Below are 16,472 nucleotides of genomic sequence, written 5' to 3' on the forward strand. Positions count from 1 at the left end.
AAAAAGTAAAATAATAAACCAGGTAGATTTCACTGTACAGCACATGGAACTTGGCTCCATGTCATGTGGCAGCCTGGATGGGAGGGGAGTTTGGGGGAGAATGGATACATGTATCTGTACGGCTGAGTCCCTTTGCTGTTCACCTGAAACTACCTCAACATTGTTTGCTAGTTGGCTACAGATCAGATCAGATCAGTCGCTCAGTCATGTCTGACTCTTTGCGACCCCATGAATCGCAGCACGCCAGGCCTCCCTGTCCATCACCAACTCCCGGAGTTCACTGAGACTCACGTCCATCGAGTCGGTGATGCCATCCAGCCATCTCATCCTCTGTCATCCCCTTCTCCTCCTGCCCCCAATCCCTCCCAGCATCAGTCTTTTCCAATGAGTCAACTCTTCGCATGAGGTGGCCAAAGTACCGGAGTTTCAGCTTTAGTATCATTCCTTCCAAAGAAATCCCAGGGCTGATCTCCTTCAGAATGGACTGGTTGGATCTCCTTGCAGTCCAAGGGACTCTCAAGAGTCTTCTCCAACACCACAGTTCAAAAGCATCAATTCTTCGGTGCTCAGCCTTCTTCACAGTCCAACTCTCACATCCATACATGACCACAGGAAAAACCATAGCCTTGACTAGACGAACCTTTGTGGGCAAAGTAATGTCTCTGCTTTTGAATATGCTATCTAGGTTGGTCATAACTTTCCTTCCAAGGAGTAAGCGTCTTTTAATTTCATGGCTGCAGTCACCATCTGTAGTGATTTTGGAGCCCGGAAAAATAAAGTCTGACACTGTTTCCACTGTTTCCCCATCTATTTCCCATGAAGTGGTGGGACCGGATGCCATGATCTTCGTTTTCTGAATGTTGAGCTTTAAGCTAACGTTTTCACTCTCCACTTTCACTTTCATCAAGAGGCTTTTGAGTTCCTCTTATAAAAAGTTAAAAAAAGAAAAAGGTAGATTTCCTTCTAACAGTCTGAAAAGACTAAGAAATTGGCAGAGTATTATATAAGGGTCCCCTAATTTATTTTGGAGTATGAAAACCCAAATTAACAGAATATGAACACTACTAGCTTAGGCTAAGTAACTAAAGATCAGCATGAAAAGCATCTAAAAGATATTGCCTGATCAGTCTGCAGTGAACACAGTAAGAAGAGTTCAAGGTAGGCCCAGGTGCTACCTACCGACGCATTCCCTGCAGTAACGGTTCCTTCTTTCTTGAACACTGGAGGAAGTTTATTTAACTGCTCCATGGTTGTTTGGGGCCGAGGATGTTCATCTACTTGCATTGTCTGTTTTCCTTTCCTTGTCTTCACCTCAACTGGTGCCATCTCATTATCAAAGTAGCCAGCATCATTAGCTAAAATAGTAGAAAGACTGTTCATAAGAATGGGGAGAAAAAAAGAACATAAACTAGAAAAATGAAATCAAATATATCCTTCAATTTAATTTCTGTTCTGTCCTTTCCTCTCAGTCTACTTTAATATAAGCTTTTATTACTTACATAACTTACCTTGTCTATTGGAGGATTTAATATACTGTCACCTATGCAGATACATTCTGTAATATTACAATTTTGACATTTGTTTTACTACAACATTTTTTATAAGGTACTGTTAGATTATTAGTGTTTGTCTGCTACCTACAGATGTAGTGACATCAAATGGATTTAATGCCCTTTTTTAACTTCTCTGGGTGAGATACGAAATAGTTTAAAAAGTTACCAAGTTGTATTAATACTGATAGTCTACAAGAATGTACACTTAAAATTTTACTAAGAGGATAGATCTCATGTTAACTGTTTTTAGCACAATAAGGAAAAAGGTTACCAAGTTATCTATGTCACCAAGTCATTTATCACTGAAATTTAATGACAGGCAATGTGAAGAAATTATATGTGCTATTACTGACACAGTTCTAAGTAAAACAGCTTATCTACTTCCAACCCCATTGACTGGAGTGGACGATAGTTAATCTAAAGCTTCAGAAACAGAGTAAGTCAGGATGCATGCATGCTCAGTCACTCAGTAGTGTCTGATTCTTTGCAACCCCATGAACTGCAGCCCTCCAGGCTCCTCTATCCTTGGCTTTTCCAGGTAAGAATACTGGAGTGGGTTGCCATTTCCTCCTCCAGGGGACCTTCCCAACCCAGGGATTGAACTCATGTCTCCTGCACTGGCAGGTGACTCTTTACCACTGAGTTACCTGGGGAGCCCAAGTTAGAAATAATACCACCTTAAAGTTGATGCCACTTCATAACAGGCTAACACTTCATTTGTTTTTCACAACAATTCTGTTAGAGAAAAAGGGAAGGCAAATATTTTTACCTCTATTATTAGCACAGTGAATAAATGCTTGGTAAATAAATGATTGAAGTCAGAAAATCTGCCAGCGGCAAAACTAGAAACAAACTAACTCTTGACCTTTAGACCAATACCCTTTCACTTAAATGTGTAACTAAAAACAGGAAGACTTGGATCAGTTCCATTCCACTTATCCATCTGAAATACTAAAATGAACTTTATCCTCACTATTTCACTTATTTAATACCCCCTAAATAAAGTGTCTGCTCATTTATAATAGTTTAGTTTTCAAAACTCTTTTCAGGGGACTAACACATTTTCCAACTCACCATACTGATAAAAGAGCAGCTGTCGTTTTGCCCATTTTGGACTGGCTCCCCAGCAGTGTGCAGTGTTACACAAGGGCACCACAGCTGGGGCCTTGGGCTAGTTCTGGGTCTCTGAGGCAGATGCAATGATTCTCAATTAGGAATGGGAGAGGGAAGTCATAAAAGGATCCCCAATGAGTCTTTCCCAAACATACCATCCCCTTCTTGTGAGTATAAGATGCCTCTTGGGGGACCACATCCTCTGCCCCAGGGAACTAGCACTTCCAAGAGACTGTATCATAGCCCTCAGAGTCTTCTACCATTTGGGGCAAAATTCAAGTGTTTAGATAAGACCAATCATCCACACTACTTTTTAAGTAGCATTCACATACTTCAAAAGAGAAACTTCCAGTTAATTTGCAATCATTAACAGAATATTCAATATTTAACCATTAAAAACAAAGAAATAATAAAAAAATGTGAGTTTCAAAAGACATCATTTTAAACAATATTATTATATGGCCTTTATAATCTAAAAGGATAAAAACCTTTCCTAGCTTTCTTTCTAAAGATATCTGTAATAACGACTTTCACTGACCAGTTTTCCACCTCTGCTGTGATTGCAGGGCGTATCTGTCACAATCTTCTCTGCTTATTTGATGTTTTACAGCAAGATTCTCTGCAGTAATTGCCATCGGCATTTGGACATGCGTATCTGTTAATCCTGTCCACAGAGTGTCTTCCAGCTGTTAAAAGACATTAATAAAGTCATTTGTAAAATTTGAAAGTAATATGCTAACATTTCTTTAAATAATCAACAGTTCCAACAAAAAAGGTAAAAGTAAAATGAGGTTTTCTGATGAGCATTTACTATTACTATGATTTATATTTGGTTTTGAGACATTTTCTAAAAAAACTCCTAGAGGAAAACATAGGCAAAACACTCTTTGACATACATCACAGCAGGATTCTCTATGATCTACCTCCCAGAGTAATGGAAATAAAATAAAAAATAAACAAATGGAACCTAATTAAACTTAAAAGCTTTTGCACAACGAAGGAAAGTATAAGCAAGGTGAAAAGACAGCCTTCAGAATGGGAGAAAATAACAGCAAACGAAGCAACTGACAAAAAATTAATCTCAAAAATATACAAGCAGCTCCTACAGCTCAATGCCAGAAAAATAAACGACCCAGTCAAAAAATGGGCCAAAGAACTAAACAGACATTTCTCCAAAGAAGACATATAGATGGCTAACAAACACATGAAAAGATACTCAACATCACTCATTATCAGAGAAATGTAAATCAAAACCACAATGAGGTATCATCTCAATCCAGTTAGAATGGCTGCTATCAAAAAGTCTACGAACAATTAATGCTGGAAAGGGTATGGAGAAAAAGGAGCCCTCTTACACTGTTGGTGGGAATGCATCCCAAACTAGTACAGCCACTATGGAGAACAGTGTGGAAATTCCTTAAAAAACTGGAAATAGAACTGCCATATGACCCAGAAATCCCACTACTGGGCATACACACTGAGGAAACCAGAATTGAAAGAGACACGTGTACCCCAATGTTCATCGCAGCACTGTTTATAATAGCCAGGACATGGAAGCAACCTAGATGTCCATCAGCAGATGAATGGATAAGAAAGCTGTGGTACATACACACAATGGAGTATTACTCAGCCATTAAAAAGAACGCATTTGAATCAGTTCTAATGAGGTGGATGAAACTGGAGCCTATTATACAGAGTGAAGTAAGTCAGAAAGAAAAACACCAATACAGTATACTAATGCAAATAAGTGGAATTTAGAAAGATGGTAACGATGACCCTATATGCGAGGCAGCAAAAGAAACACAGATGTAAAGAACAGTCTTTTGGACTCTGTGGGAGAAGGTGAGGGTGGGATGATTTGAGAGAATAGTATTGAAACATGTATATGATCATATGTGAAGCAGATCACCGGTCCAGGTTTGATGCATGAGACAGGGTGTTCAGGGCTGGTGCCCTGGGATGACCCTGGGGGATGGGATGGGGAGGGAGGTGGGAGGGGGATTCTGGATGGGGAACACATGTATGCCTGTGGCTGATTCATATCAATGTTTGGCAAAAACCACTACAATACTGTAAAGTAATTAGCCTCCAATTAAAATAAATTAATTAAAAAATAAAAACACCATCATAAAATGCACACGTTCTCTGCTCTAAACACAGGGCTCTAAGGAGGACCAACAGTGCTAAATGTGCAAGGTAAGAATGTAGAAAGTCATCCTACAATCAAAGCTTAAACCCTCAAGGTTCCACTTCGTAAGAAACTTCAGTTCTCATGCAACGTTTCCCTGTAGCCCACCTCTGTAAGGCAGTTATGAACACCCTCAGAGACTATAGCTGTGCTCTTTTTTCCATCCCACACCTCCAGTGGCAGCAATAGCAGGTTCTACCAGTTATTATGAGACTAAAAAAGCCCGGGATAGGCTGGGTTTTGTTATCCAATTAGTTAGTCTCTGATAAATGGGCCCCACCTGTTTCTTCTAGACTGCCTTGTCACCCTTTGAGTTGCTGACCTGTCTTTCCAAAGGTTTTCTCAAATGTATTAGGAATCTTACATATTATCTCATATTATTTAAGTGTTATTCAGTTCAACTTTCAAAAAGGCCAGGTGAGAAACAGGGTGGACAGGATAAATCAATGATTATGACTGGGAAAGCCTAAGAACATACAATGTCATTGGCCCTTTGATGCAAAAAGGACAGCACACTATCACTCTTAACAGTACTACTCAGGTGGTTTGTAAAGGACTGTTGTTTATCTGACTGACTTGGACACTATAACCTATTTCAAGAGAATGTTTTCTGTGGTAAAGAAGAAATCTATTTGATGGAGATTGCTCCAGAAATAAAATTTCCATTAATTATGGCAAAGATTTAATTATCTGGCTTACCAGTTGTTCAGTAGAGAGATTAATTCGATCTTTACCCATCTGTTTAATCCATTACTTCCCTTGCTTCATCTCCCCAAGTGTTAATTACACTAGCAGACGTGTGCTGAGATAAAGTCAAATTTTATGTGAGTTAAAATGTCAAAATCAACAACTATGAAATAGTTTACAGATTTCAAATAATTCATATCTTGCCAAATCCCTATTAACAGAACTGGTTTAAGTTTTTTCCTCTGCCCCAAAATGGTGTTATTAAAATTACAGTATAATAGCATAGAAATAATTCTTAAAAATTTTAATGATTCCAACCTTGAGCTCTGATCCAAGCTTAGTTCCAAAACGAATATTTCTGACACAGTAGGGAGCCTGGCTCATGCTTTCAGTTCCTCCACACAGGACAACTTCAGAGTCTCTAGAACAAATTTCCTATTTAAAAACAAACAAACAACACCCCAAAATCCTTTTATTGTGACGGAAATATGTATTAAGCAGTAAACCAACAGTGAAGCTAATAAGTGCCCTTCTTACAGTCAAACGTTCACATTACAGTGTCTCAAAGGGAAATACAAGTGATTTCAAAGCGAATGTAAAATACTCATTCCCAAGATACAAGGAGGAAAAAAGCTAGCAGACTTTTCAATCATTTACGTAGAAGTAACAAATCCTACCTACATTTTGACAAAGAATGGTAATTCATAACTCAATACACATCTTGAAAACTAGCAGAGATATTATAGTATAAATGTACAGATTGCCAGCAGATAAAGAATAAGCCATTAAAAAGGCAAAAGTAAAATTTATCCTATTAATCAATGGACTTGAACCTATGGTAGTCATAAAGAGGAATCTGTTTATTCCAATTTTTCCCACTATTTGCATTTCTCAGAAAAACCCCAAATAACAATCCTCTAGGAGTCCAATGTTTAAAATGATTGCTAGGAAAATCAGGGTACATATATTGTAACAGAAATAAATAAATGTGAAAGTAACTTGTTCATTACAATATGTTTTATCTTTCATTTTGTAATAAAAGATGAAGACTTTGAAAACATAAAGACATTGACAAATTAAATTTTACTGTGTCCCTTTTCCCTATGCTCAAGGGAGGAAATCTATTTGCTCAACTATCCCTTGAAGAGATACTAGTTTGTCCTTTGACCAACAGTATTATTCAGTACCTTTATAATAAAATACATTTTGTATCATCCTCTAAATTCTCCAACTCCCTTCCTTACCTTATAGTCTTTATTCACTGTTTTGAACTGCCTTACCTGGAACTCTTGTAGACCTGGCATCAGATTCTGCCACTACAACTTAGTAAACTTAATGCCTTTAATAATCAATTTCCTTGCCTATAAAATGGGAATAACCGTTCTTGCCTCATAGGACTGTTGTGACGATTATGTGAGACACTGAATGTAAATCTATGTCTGGCACATAGGAAGCACTCAATAAAAATGAGTCACGACTAGCTTTTTAAAAACTGTGTTAAAATACACATAGCATAAAACTTACCATTCTAATCAACTCTAGCTGCGCAAGTCATTAAGCACATTCACAATGTTATGCAACCAACTACCATTACTTCCAGAAGTCTTATCAGCTTCCAAAATGAAACCCTGTATCCATTAAAGACTAACTCCCCATTTTCTCTTCCCCACAGGCCCCAGCAATCCCCATTTTACTTTCTGTCTCTATGAATCTGACCAATCTAGGGACCTCATATAAGTGGACTCATACAGTATTTGTCCTTTAGTGACTGGCTTGTTCCATTTAGCATGGTGTTTACAGGGTTCATCACTAGCTTTTATGAAATGATTTTCTTGCATGCTCATAATGTATATATCCAAAAAATGATTTTCTTTCTATGAATATTTTTCCAAGAAAAATCAAATATTGACCTCTCTTCATAAATACTATAAAATTTAAAACATAGTGTTACACTGAAGTGAGGCATTTCCTCTCAGTTCAGTTCAGTCACTCAGTCCTGTTCGACTCTTTGCGACCCCATGAATTGCAGCACGCCAGGCCTCCCTGTCCATCACCAATTCCCGGAGTTCACTCAAACTCACGTCCATCGAGTCGGTGATGCCATCCAGCCATCTCATCCTCTGCTGTCCCCTTTTCATCCTTCTCCCAGTCCCTCCCAGCATCAGAGTCTTTTCCAATGAGTCAACTCTTTGCATGAGGTAGCCAAAGTACTGGAGTTTCAGCTTTACCATCATTCCTTCCAAAGAACACCCAGGACTGATCTCCTTTAGAATGGATTGGTTGGATCTCCTTGAAGTCCATGGGACTCTCAAGAGTCTTCTCCAACACCACAGTTCAAAAGCATCAATTCTTCGGTGCTCACTTTCTTCACAGTCCAACTCTCATATCCATACGTGACTACTGGAAAAACCATAGCCTTTCCTAGATGGACCTTTGTCGGCAAAGTAATGTCTCTGCTTTTGAATATGCTATCTAGGTTGGTCTTAACTTTCCTTCCAAGGAGTAAGTGTTTTTTAATTTCATGGCTGCACTCACCATCTGCCGTGATTTTGGAGCCCCCAAAAATAAAGTCTGACACTGTTTCCACATCTATTTCCCATGCAGTGATGGGACCAGATGTCCTGATCTTCGTTTTCTGAATGTTGAGCTTTAAGCCAACTTTTTCATCAAGAGGCTTTTTAGTTCTTCTTCACTTTCTGCCATTAGGGTGATGTCATCTGCATATGTGAGGTTATTGATATTTCTCCCAGCAATCTTGATTCCAGGTTGTGCTTCTTCTAGCCCAGCATTTCTCATGATGTACTCTGCATATAAGTTAAATAAGCAGGGTGACAATATACAGCCTTGATGTACTCCTTTTCCTATTTGGAACCAGTCTGTTGTTCCATGTCCAGTTCTAACTGCTGCTTCCTGACCTGCATACAGGTTTCTCAAGAGGCAGGTCAGGTGGTCTGGTATTCCCATCTCTTTCAGAATTTTCCACAGTTTATTGTGATCCACACAGTCAAAGGCTTTGGCTTAGTCAATAAAGCAGAAATAGATGTTTTTCTGGAATTCTCTTGCTTTTTCCATGATCCAGCGGACGTTGGCAATTTGATCTCTGGTTCCTCTGCCTTTTCTAAAACCAGCTTGAACATCTGGAGGTTCACGGTTCACATATTGCTGAAGCCTGGCTTGGAGAATTTTGAGCATTACTTTACTAGCATGTGAGATGAGTGCAATTGTGCGGTAGTTTGAACATTCTTTGGCATTGCCTTTCTTTGGGATTGGAATGAACACTGACCTTTTCCAGTCCTGTGGCCACTGCTGAGTTTTCCAAATTTGCTGGCATATTGAGTGCAGCACTTTCACAGCATCATCTTTTAGGATTTGAAATAGCTCAACTGGAATTCCATCACCTCCACTAGCTTTGTTCATAGTGATGCTTCCTAAGGCCCACTTGACTTCATATTCCAGGATGTCTGGCTCTAGGTGAGTGATCACACCATTGTGATTATCTGGGTCATGAAGATCCTTTTTGTACAGTTCTTCTGTGTATTCTTGCCACCTCTTCTTAATATCTTCTGCTTCTATTAGGTCCATACCATTTCTGTCCTTTATCGAGCCCATCTTTGCATGAAATGTTCCCTTGGTATCTCTAATTTTCTTGAAGGGATCTCTAGTCTTACCCATTCTGTTGTTTTCCTCTATTTCTTTGCACTGATCGCTGAAGAAGGCTTTCTTATCTCTTCTTGCTATTCTTTGGAACTTTGCATTCAGATGCTTATATCTGTCCTTTTCTCCTTTGCTTTTAGCTTCTCTTCTTTTCACAGCTATTTGTAAGGCCTCCCCAGACAGCCATTTTGCTTTTTAGCATTTCTTTACCATGGGGATGGTCTTGATCCCTGTCTCCTGTACAATGTCACGAACCTCATTCCATAGTTTATCAGGCACTCTATCTATCAGATCTAGTCCCTTAAATCTATTTCTCACTTCCACTGTATAATCATAAGGAATTTGATTTAGGTCATACCTGAATGCTATGCTATGCTATGCTAAGTCACTTCAGTCGTGTCCGACTCTGTGTGACCCCATAGATGGCAGCCACCAGGCTCCCCCATCCCTGGGATTCTCCAGGCAAGAACACTGGAGTGGGTTGCCATTTCCTTCTCCAATGCATGAAAGTGAAAAGTGAAAGTGAAGTCACTGAGTCTTGTCCGACTCTTAGCGACCCCATGGACTGCAGCGTACCAGGTTCCTCCATCCATGGGATTTTCCGGGCAAGAGTACTGGAGTGGGGTGCCATTGCCTTCTCCATCATACCTGAATGGTCTAGTGGTTTTCCCTACTTTCTTCAATTTAAGTCTGAATTTAGCAATAAGGAGTTCATGATCTGAGCCACAGTCAGCTCCTGGTCTTGTTTTTGCTGACTGTATAGAGCTTCTCCATCTTTGGCTGCAAAGAATACAATCAATCTGATCTCGGTGTTGACCATCTGGTGATGTCCATGTGTAGAGTCTTCTCTTGTGTTGTTGGAAGAGGGTGTTTGCTATGACCAGTGCGTTCTCTCAGCAAAACTCTATTAGCCTTTGCCCTGCTTCATTCTGTATTCCAAGGCCAAATTTGCCTGTTACTCCAGATGTTTCTTGACTTCCTACTTTCGCATTCCAGTCCCCTATAATGAAAAGGACATCTTTTTTGGGTGTTAGTTCTAAAAGGTCTTGTAGGTCTTCATAGAACTGTTCAACTTCAGCTTCTTTAGCATTACTGGTTGGGGCATAGACTTAGATTACTCTGATATTGAATGGTTTGCCTTGGAAACGAACAGAGATCATTTTGCTGTTTTTGAGACTGCATTCCAAGTACTGCATTTCGGACTCTTTTGTTGACCATGATGGCTACTCCATTGCATCTAAGGGATTCCTGCCCACAGTAGAGGATATAATGGTCATCTGAGTTAAAATCACCCATTCCAGTCCATTTTAGTTCGCTGATTCCTAGAATGTCGACATTCACTCTTGCCATTTCCTGTTTGACCACTTCCAATTTGCCTTGATTCATGGACCTGACATTCCAGGTTCCTATGCAATATTGCTCTTTACAGCATCAGACCTTGGTTCTATCACCAGTTACATCCACAACTGGGTATTGTTTTTGCTTTGGCTCTATCCCTTCATTCTTTCTGGAGTTATTTCTCCACTGATCTCCAGTAGCATATTGGGCACCTACTGACCTGGGGAGTTCCTCTTTCAGTATCCTATCATTTTGCCTTTTCATACTGTTCATGGCGTTCTCAAGGCAAGAATACTGAAGTGGTTTGCCATTCCCTTCTCCAGTGGACCACATTCTGTCAATGCTGCTCTTACCTGACATCCACTCACAATGGACTGGAAACCAGAGCCACAGAGCCTGTTAATAGTGATAGCTGGGGTCTCTTTTGGGATTCCCACACGCAAACCAACATGTCTTGCCAAGTATATAGCATCTGAAGAACTCTGGAACAGAAGGAAAAGAAAAAGAATTGCCTCTATAAATCTAGGAAATCAAGAAAAAGGACAAAATATACTAAAATGTCCATAATCTTTAAAAAATTATAAACAATTTGGCTCTAAGGTATGACATAATACATACAGGTATAACATATTTTGTACATTAAGTGTGAATGATTTGAATATAAACTGTAATTTGGTTGACTGGTTTTTAAACAAACTAAGTATGAGAAATTCTTATATTAAATCTTTAGGAGAATACAGAATTTTATAACAATCAGAGCTGTTTAAAAATGTAATAGGCTGTCTCAAAGTAGTATGTGCTTTACCAAAGGATGCATCTGAGACTGTGGTTCGCAACCTTGGCTGCGCACTGTAATAACCAGGGAAGCTTTGTTAACGTAGAAACACACATAAAACAAGGTTATTTTTTGATCTGTTAACAAATATGTTGTGGCTGGAGGCTCACAGGAACTGTCATTTCACTGGAAACGGTTGTTCAGCAGTTGCTAATTCAGCATACTCTATATGCTGAATATACAAAACGACAAACTATACAAAACATAACTAGTGTGAATATTGAGAACTGACTACCATGAACAGTTGTGTGCCAATAAATTATATGCATGCATATTAAATCACTTCAGTGGTGTCTGACTCTTTGTGACTCTATGGACTATAGCCTGCCAGGCTCCTGTGTCCATGGGGATTCTCCACACAAGAATACTGGAGTGGACTGCCATGCCCTCCTCCAGGGGATCTTCCCAACCCAGGGATCAAATCCATGTCTCTTAAGTCTTTTGCACTGGCAAGCAAATTCTTTAACACTAGTGCCACCTAGGAAGCCCAATAAATTACTTAGGTGAAAAGGAAAAATGCCTTGAAAGAAATAACCTTCCAAAACCAAGTCAAGGAAAAATGGACAATCAGAATAGAACTATAACAAGTGAGTTCAGTTCAGTTCAGTCGCTCAGTTGTGTCCGACTCTTTGCAACCCCATGGACTGCAGCATGCCAGGCCTCCCTGTCCATCACCAACTCCCAAAGTTTACTCAAACTCATGTCCATTGAATCAGTGATGCCATCCAACCATCTCATCTTCTGTCATCCCCTTCTCCTCCTGCCTCCAATATGTCCCAGCATCAGGGTCTTTTCAAATGAGTCAGTTCTTCATAGCAGGTGTCCAAAGTACTGGAGTTTCAGCATCAACATCAGTCCTTCCAATGAATATTCAGGACTGATTTCCTTTAGGATGGACTGGTTGGAATTCCTCGCAGTCCAAGGGACTTTCAAGAGTCTTCTCCAACACCATAGTTCAAAAGCGTTAATTCTTTGGTGCTCAGCTTTCGTCATAGTACAACTCTCACATCCACACATGACTACTGGAAAAACCATAGCCTTGACTAGATGGACCTTTGTTGGCAAAGTAATGTCTCTGCTTTTTAATAAGCTGTCTACGTTGGTCCTAACTTTTCTTCCAAGAAGCAAGTGTCTTTTAATTTCATGGCCGCAATCACCATCTGTAGTGATTTTGGAGCCCAAAAAAATAAAGTCTGACACTGTTTCCACTGTTTCCCCATCTATTTGCCATGAAGTGAGGGGACCAGATGCCATGATCTTAGTTTTCTGAATGTTGAGTTTTAAGTCAACTTTTTCACTCTCCTTTTTCATCAAGAGTTCTTTAGTTCTTCTTTGCTTTCTGCCATAAATGTGGTATCATTCTGCATATCTGAGGTTATTGATATTTCTCCCAGCAATCTTGATTTCAACTTGTGCTTCATCCAGTCCAGCATTTCTCATGATATACTCTGCATAGAAGTTAAATAAGCAGGGTAACAATATACAGCCTTGAAGTACTCCTTTCTTGATTTGGAACCAGTCTGTTGTTCCATGTCCAGTTCTAACTGTTGCTTCTTGACCTGCATACAAATTTTTCAGGAGGCAGGTCAGGTGGTCTGGTATTCCCATCTCTTTCAGAATTTTCCACAGTTTATTGTGATCCACACAGTCAAAGGCTTTGGCATAGTCAATAAAGCAGATGTTTTTCTGAAACTCTCTTGCTTTTTCGATGATTCAGCAGATGTTGGCAATTTGATCTCTGGTTCCTCTGCCTTTTCTAAATCCAGCTTGAACATCTGGAAGTTCATGGTTCACGTACTGTTGAAGCCTGACTTGGAGAATTTTGAGCATATTTTGCTAGCATGTTGGCTTCCCTGTGGCTCAGCTGGTAAAGAATTTGCCTGTAATGCAGGGGACCTGGGTTCGATCCCTGGGTTGGGAAGATCCTCTGGAGAAGGGAAAGGCTACCCATTCTAGTATTCTGGCCTGGAGAATTCCATGGACTGTATAGTCTATCGGGTCGCAAAGAGTCGGACATGACTGAGCGACTTTCACTTTCACTTCACTTTCACTTGCTAGCGTGTGAGATGAGTGCAATTGTGTGGTAGTTTGAGCATTCTTTGGCATTGCCTTTCTTTGGGATTGGAATGAAAACTGACCTTTTCCAGTCCTGTGGCCACTGCTGAGTTTTCCAAACTTGCTGGCATATTGAGTGCAGCACTTTCTTTTGCTGGCATATTGAGTGCAGCATCATCTTTTAGGATTTGAAATAGCTCAACTGGAATTCCACCATCTCCACTAGCTTTGTTCGTAGTGATGCTTCCTAAGGCCCACTTGACTTCACAGTCCAGGATGTCTGGCTCTAGGTGAGTGATCAAACCATCGTGATCATACAAAGATCTTTTTTGTACAGTTCTTCTGTGTATTCTTGCCACCTGTTCTTCATATCTTCTGCTTCTGTTAGGTCCATACCATTTCTGTCCTTTATTATGCCCATCTTTGCATGAAATGTTGTTCCCTTGGTATTTCTAATTTTCTTGAAGAGATCTCTGGTCCTTCCCATTCTATTGTTTTCCTCTATTTCTTTGCATTGATCACTAAGGAAGGCTTTCTTATCTCTTCTTGCTATTCTTTGGAACTCTCCATTCAAATGGGTATATCTGTCCTTTTCTCTTTTGCCTTTAGCTTCTCTTCTTTTCATAGCTGTTTGCAAGGCCTCCTCAGACAACCATTTTGCCTTTTTGCATTTCTTTTTCTTGGGGTGAAGACTGAATTAATTAGTACAAAACACTACTCACAAAAAAAGCCAGATGGGCTTCATTACTGAATTCTACCAAACATTTAAAGAAGATACCAATTATTCACGAACTGTTCCTAAAGAATAGAAAAGGATCACTTCCCAACTCAGCATGAAGCCAAAATTATACTGATAAAAAATCAAAGATATCACAAAAATTACTGATTAATATCTCTTATGAATATGGATATAAAAATCTTCAACAAAATACTAGCAAACAGAATTTAGCAATTTAGAAAAAGAATTATACACTATGATCAGTGCAAGGGTCATCGAGAAATGTAAGGTTGTTTCATCACCTGAAAGCAATTAATATATCACATTGTATCAACAGAATAAAAACCAAAAATCATATTATCTCAGTTGACATAGAAAGAGCAACTGACAAAAATCTAACAACTTTTCATGATAAAAACACTCAACAACCTAGGAACAGAATTTCCTCTATCTGATAAAGGAAATCTACAAAAATCCACATAACACCATACTTAGTGCTGAAAGACCAGAGGCTTTCCCCCACAGTATCAGGAACAAGAGAGCAACATCCATTTTTTGTCACTTTTATTCAACATCAGAGGTTCTAGACAGAGTAATGAGGCAAGAAAAATAAATACAAAAGTAAAAGAAATACAGATTGGAAAGGGAGAAGCAAAATTATCTCTGCTCTCAGATGACATGATGTTATATACAAAAAATCCTAAGTAATCAACTAGAAAACCATTAGAACTAATAAATGAGTTCTGCAAGGTTTCAGGATATAAGATTAAATATAAAGATCAACTGTATTTCTTTTTTCTTAAAATCAACTGCATTTCTATACACTTGCTATGAACAATCTGAAAATTAAATAAGAAAAGTTTCATTCACAGTAGTATGTAAAAGAACAAAATAGTAATAAATTTATAAAAGAAGTGCAAAATTTATATTCTGAAAACTGTAAGACATTGTTGAAAAAATTAAAGAGGATTTATACAAAAAACATGCCATATTCACAGATCAGAAAACTTACTAATACTGTTGAGATGGCAATACTCCGCCAACTGACCTACAGATTCAAAACAATCCTATCAGAATTGTAGCTGACTTCTTTGAAGAAATGGATAAACAGATTCTAAAATTCATATTTTAGAATTACAGGAGACCCAGAATAGCCAAAACAACTTTGAAAAGAAAAACTGAGTAGGAGACTCACATTTCTTTGATTTCTAAACTTACTATGAAGTAGTGATAATCAAGATAATCAAGACAGTGTGGAACTGACATATAAAGGGTAGACATACAGATAAGTGCAATAGAATGTGGAGTCAAAAAATAAAATCACGTGTCTATGGTCAGCTGATTTTCAATAACAGTGCCAAGACTATCCAATGGGAGAAAGAAGAGTCTTTTCAAATGGTGCTAGAACACCTGGATAGTCATATGCAAAATAATGAATTTGAACCTGTACCTCAAAACATATATAAAAATTAAATAAAAATAAACCAAAGACCTAAATGTATGAGCTAAAACTTAGAAGAAAACATAGGAATAAATCTTCACAACCTTAGATTTGGAAATAGATTCTTATATAATGACACCAAAAGCCTGAGCAATAACAACCAAAATTGGGCTTCATCAAAATTCAAAATTTTCATACTCTAGAGGATATAATTAAGAAATAAAAAGATAATCAAGTATAGAAAAATATTTGTAGATCATAATTTCTGTTAAGGGACTTGTATCTAGGATATAAAAACAACACTTATGAATCAATAATGAAAAGACAAATAACTTAATTAAAAAGTGGGAAAAGGATATTAATTAGACATTCTCCAAAAATCCACCTGCAATGCAGGAGACCCCAGTTTGGTTTCCAAGTCGGGAAGATCCACTGGAGAAGGGATAGGTTATCCACTCCGATATTCTTGGGCTTCCCTTGTGGCTAAGCTGGTAAAGAATCCGCCTGTAATGTGAGAGACCTGGGTTTGATCCCTGGGTTGGGAAGATCCCCTGGAGAAGGGAATATAGCTACCCTCTCCAGTATTCTGGCCTGGAGAATTCCAGGGACTGTGCAGTACATGGGGTCACAAACAGTCAGACAACGCTGAGCGACTTTCACTTTCAAGAAGATATAGCAATGGACACAAGCTCATGAAATTATGTTCAGTATCATCAATCATCAGGGAAAGGCAAATTAAAATCACAATGAGATACTACTTCACATTCACTAGCATGGCTACAGTAATTAAAAAAAAAAAGACACACAATAACAAGTGTTGACAAGAATGTGGAGAAAGTGGAACCTTCATACCCTGTAGACGGGAATGTAAAATGTTTAGCCGCTTTGGA

At 38.8% G+C, this 16,472-nt stretch overlaps 1 protein-coding gene across 3 annotated transcripts in view; it reads right to left on the bottom strand.

The window, feature by feature from the left end:
• ACAA2 (acetyl-CoA acyltransferase 2) overlaps positions 1 to 16,472 on the bottom strand; it is a 34,916-nt gene that overhangs the window by 8,256 nt on the left and 10,188 nt on the right. For 2 of the 3 annotated variants that reach the window (XM_070362052.1, XM_070362053.1), the window contains exons 3-6: positions 10,887 to 11,015; positions 5,860 to 5,976; positions 3,205 to 3,352; positions 1,180 to 1,355 (exon numbers count right to left, since the gene is read on the bottom strand). In XM_070362052.1, the coding sequence (XP_070218153.1) occupies positions 1,180 to 1,355; positions 3,205 to 3,352; positions 5,860 to 5,976; positions 10,887 to 11,015 (570 nt within the window). The remainder of the gene's footprint in view (positions 1 to 1,179; positions 1,356 to 3,204; positions 3,353 to 5,859; positions 5,977 to 10,886; positions 11,016 to 16,472) is intronic. The other variant, XM_070362054.1, reaches the window with a different exon arrangement.

The sequence above is a fragment of the Bos mutus genome, chromosome 24, assembly GCF_027580195.1.
Source record: "Bos mutus isolate GX-2022 chromosome 24, NWIPB_WYAK_1.1, whole genome shotgun sequence".
Classification (NCBI taxonomy): Eukaryota; Metazoa; Chordata; class Mammalia; order Artiodactyla; family Bovidae; genus Bos; species Bos mutus.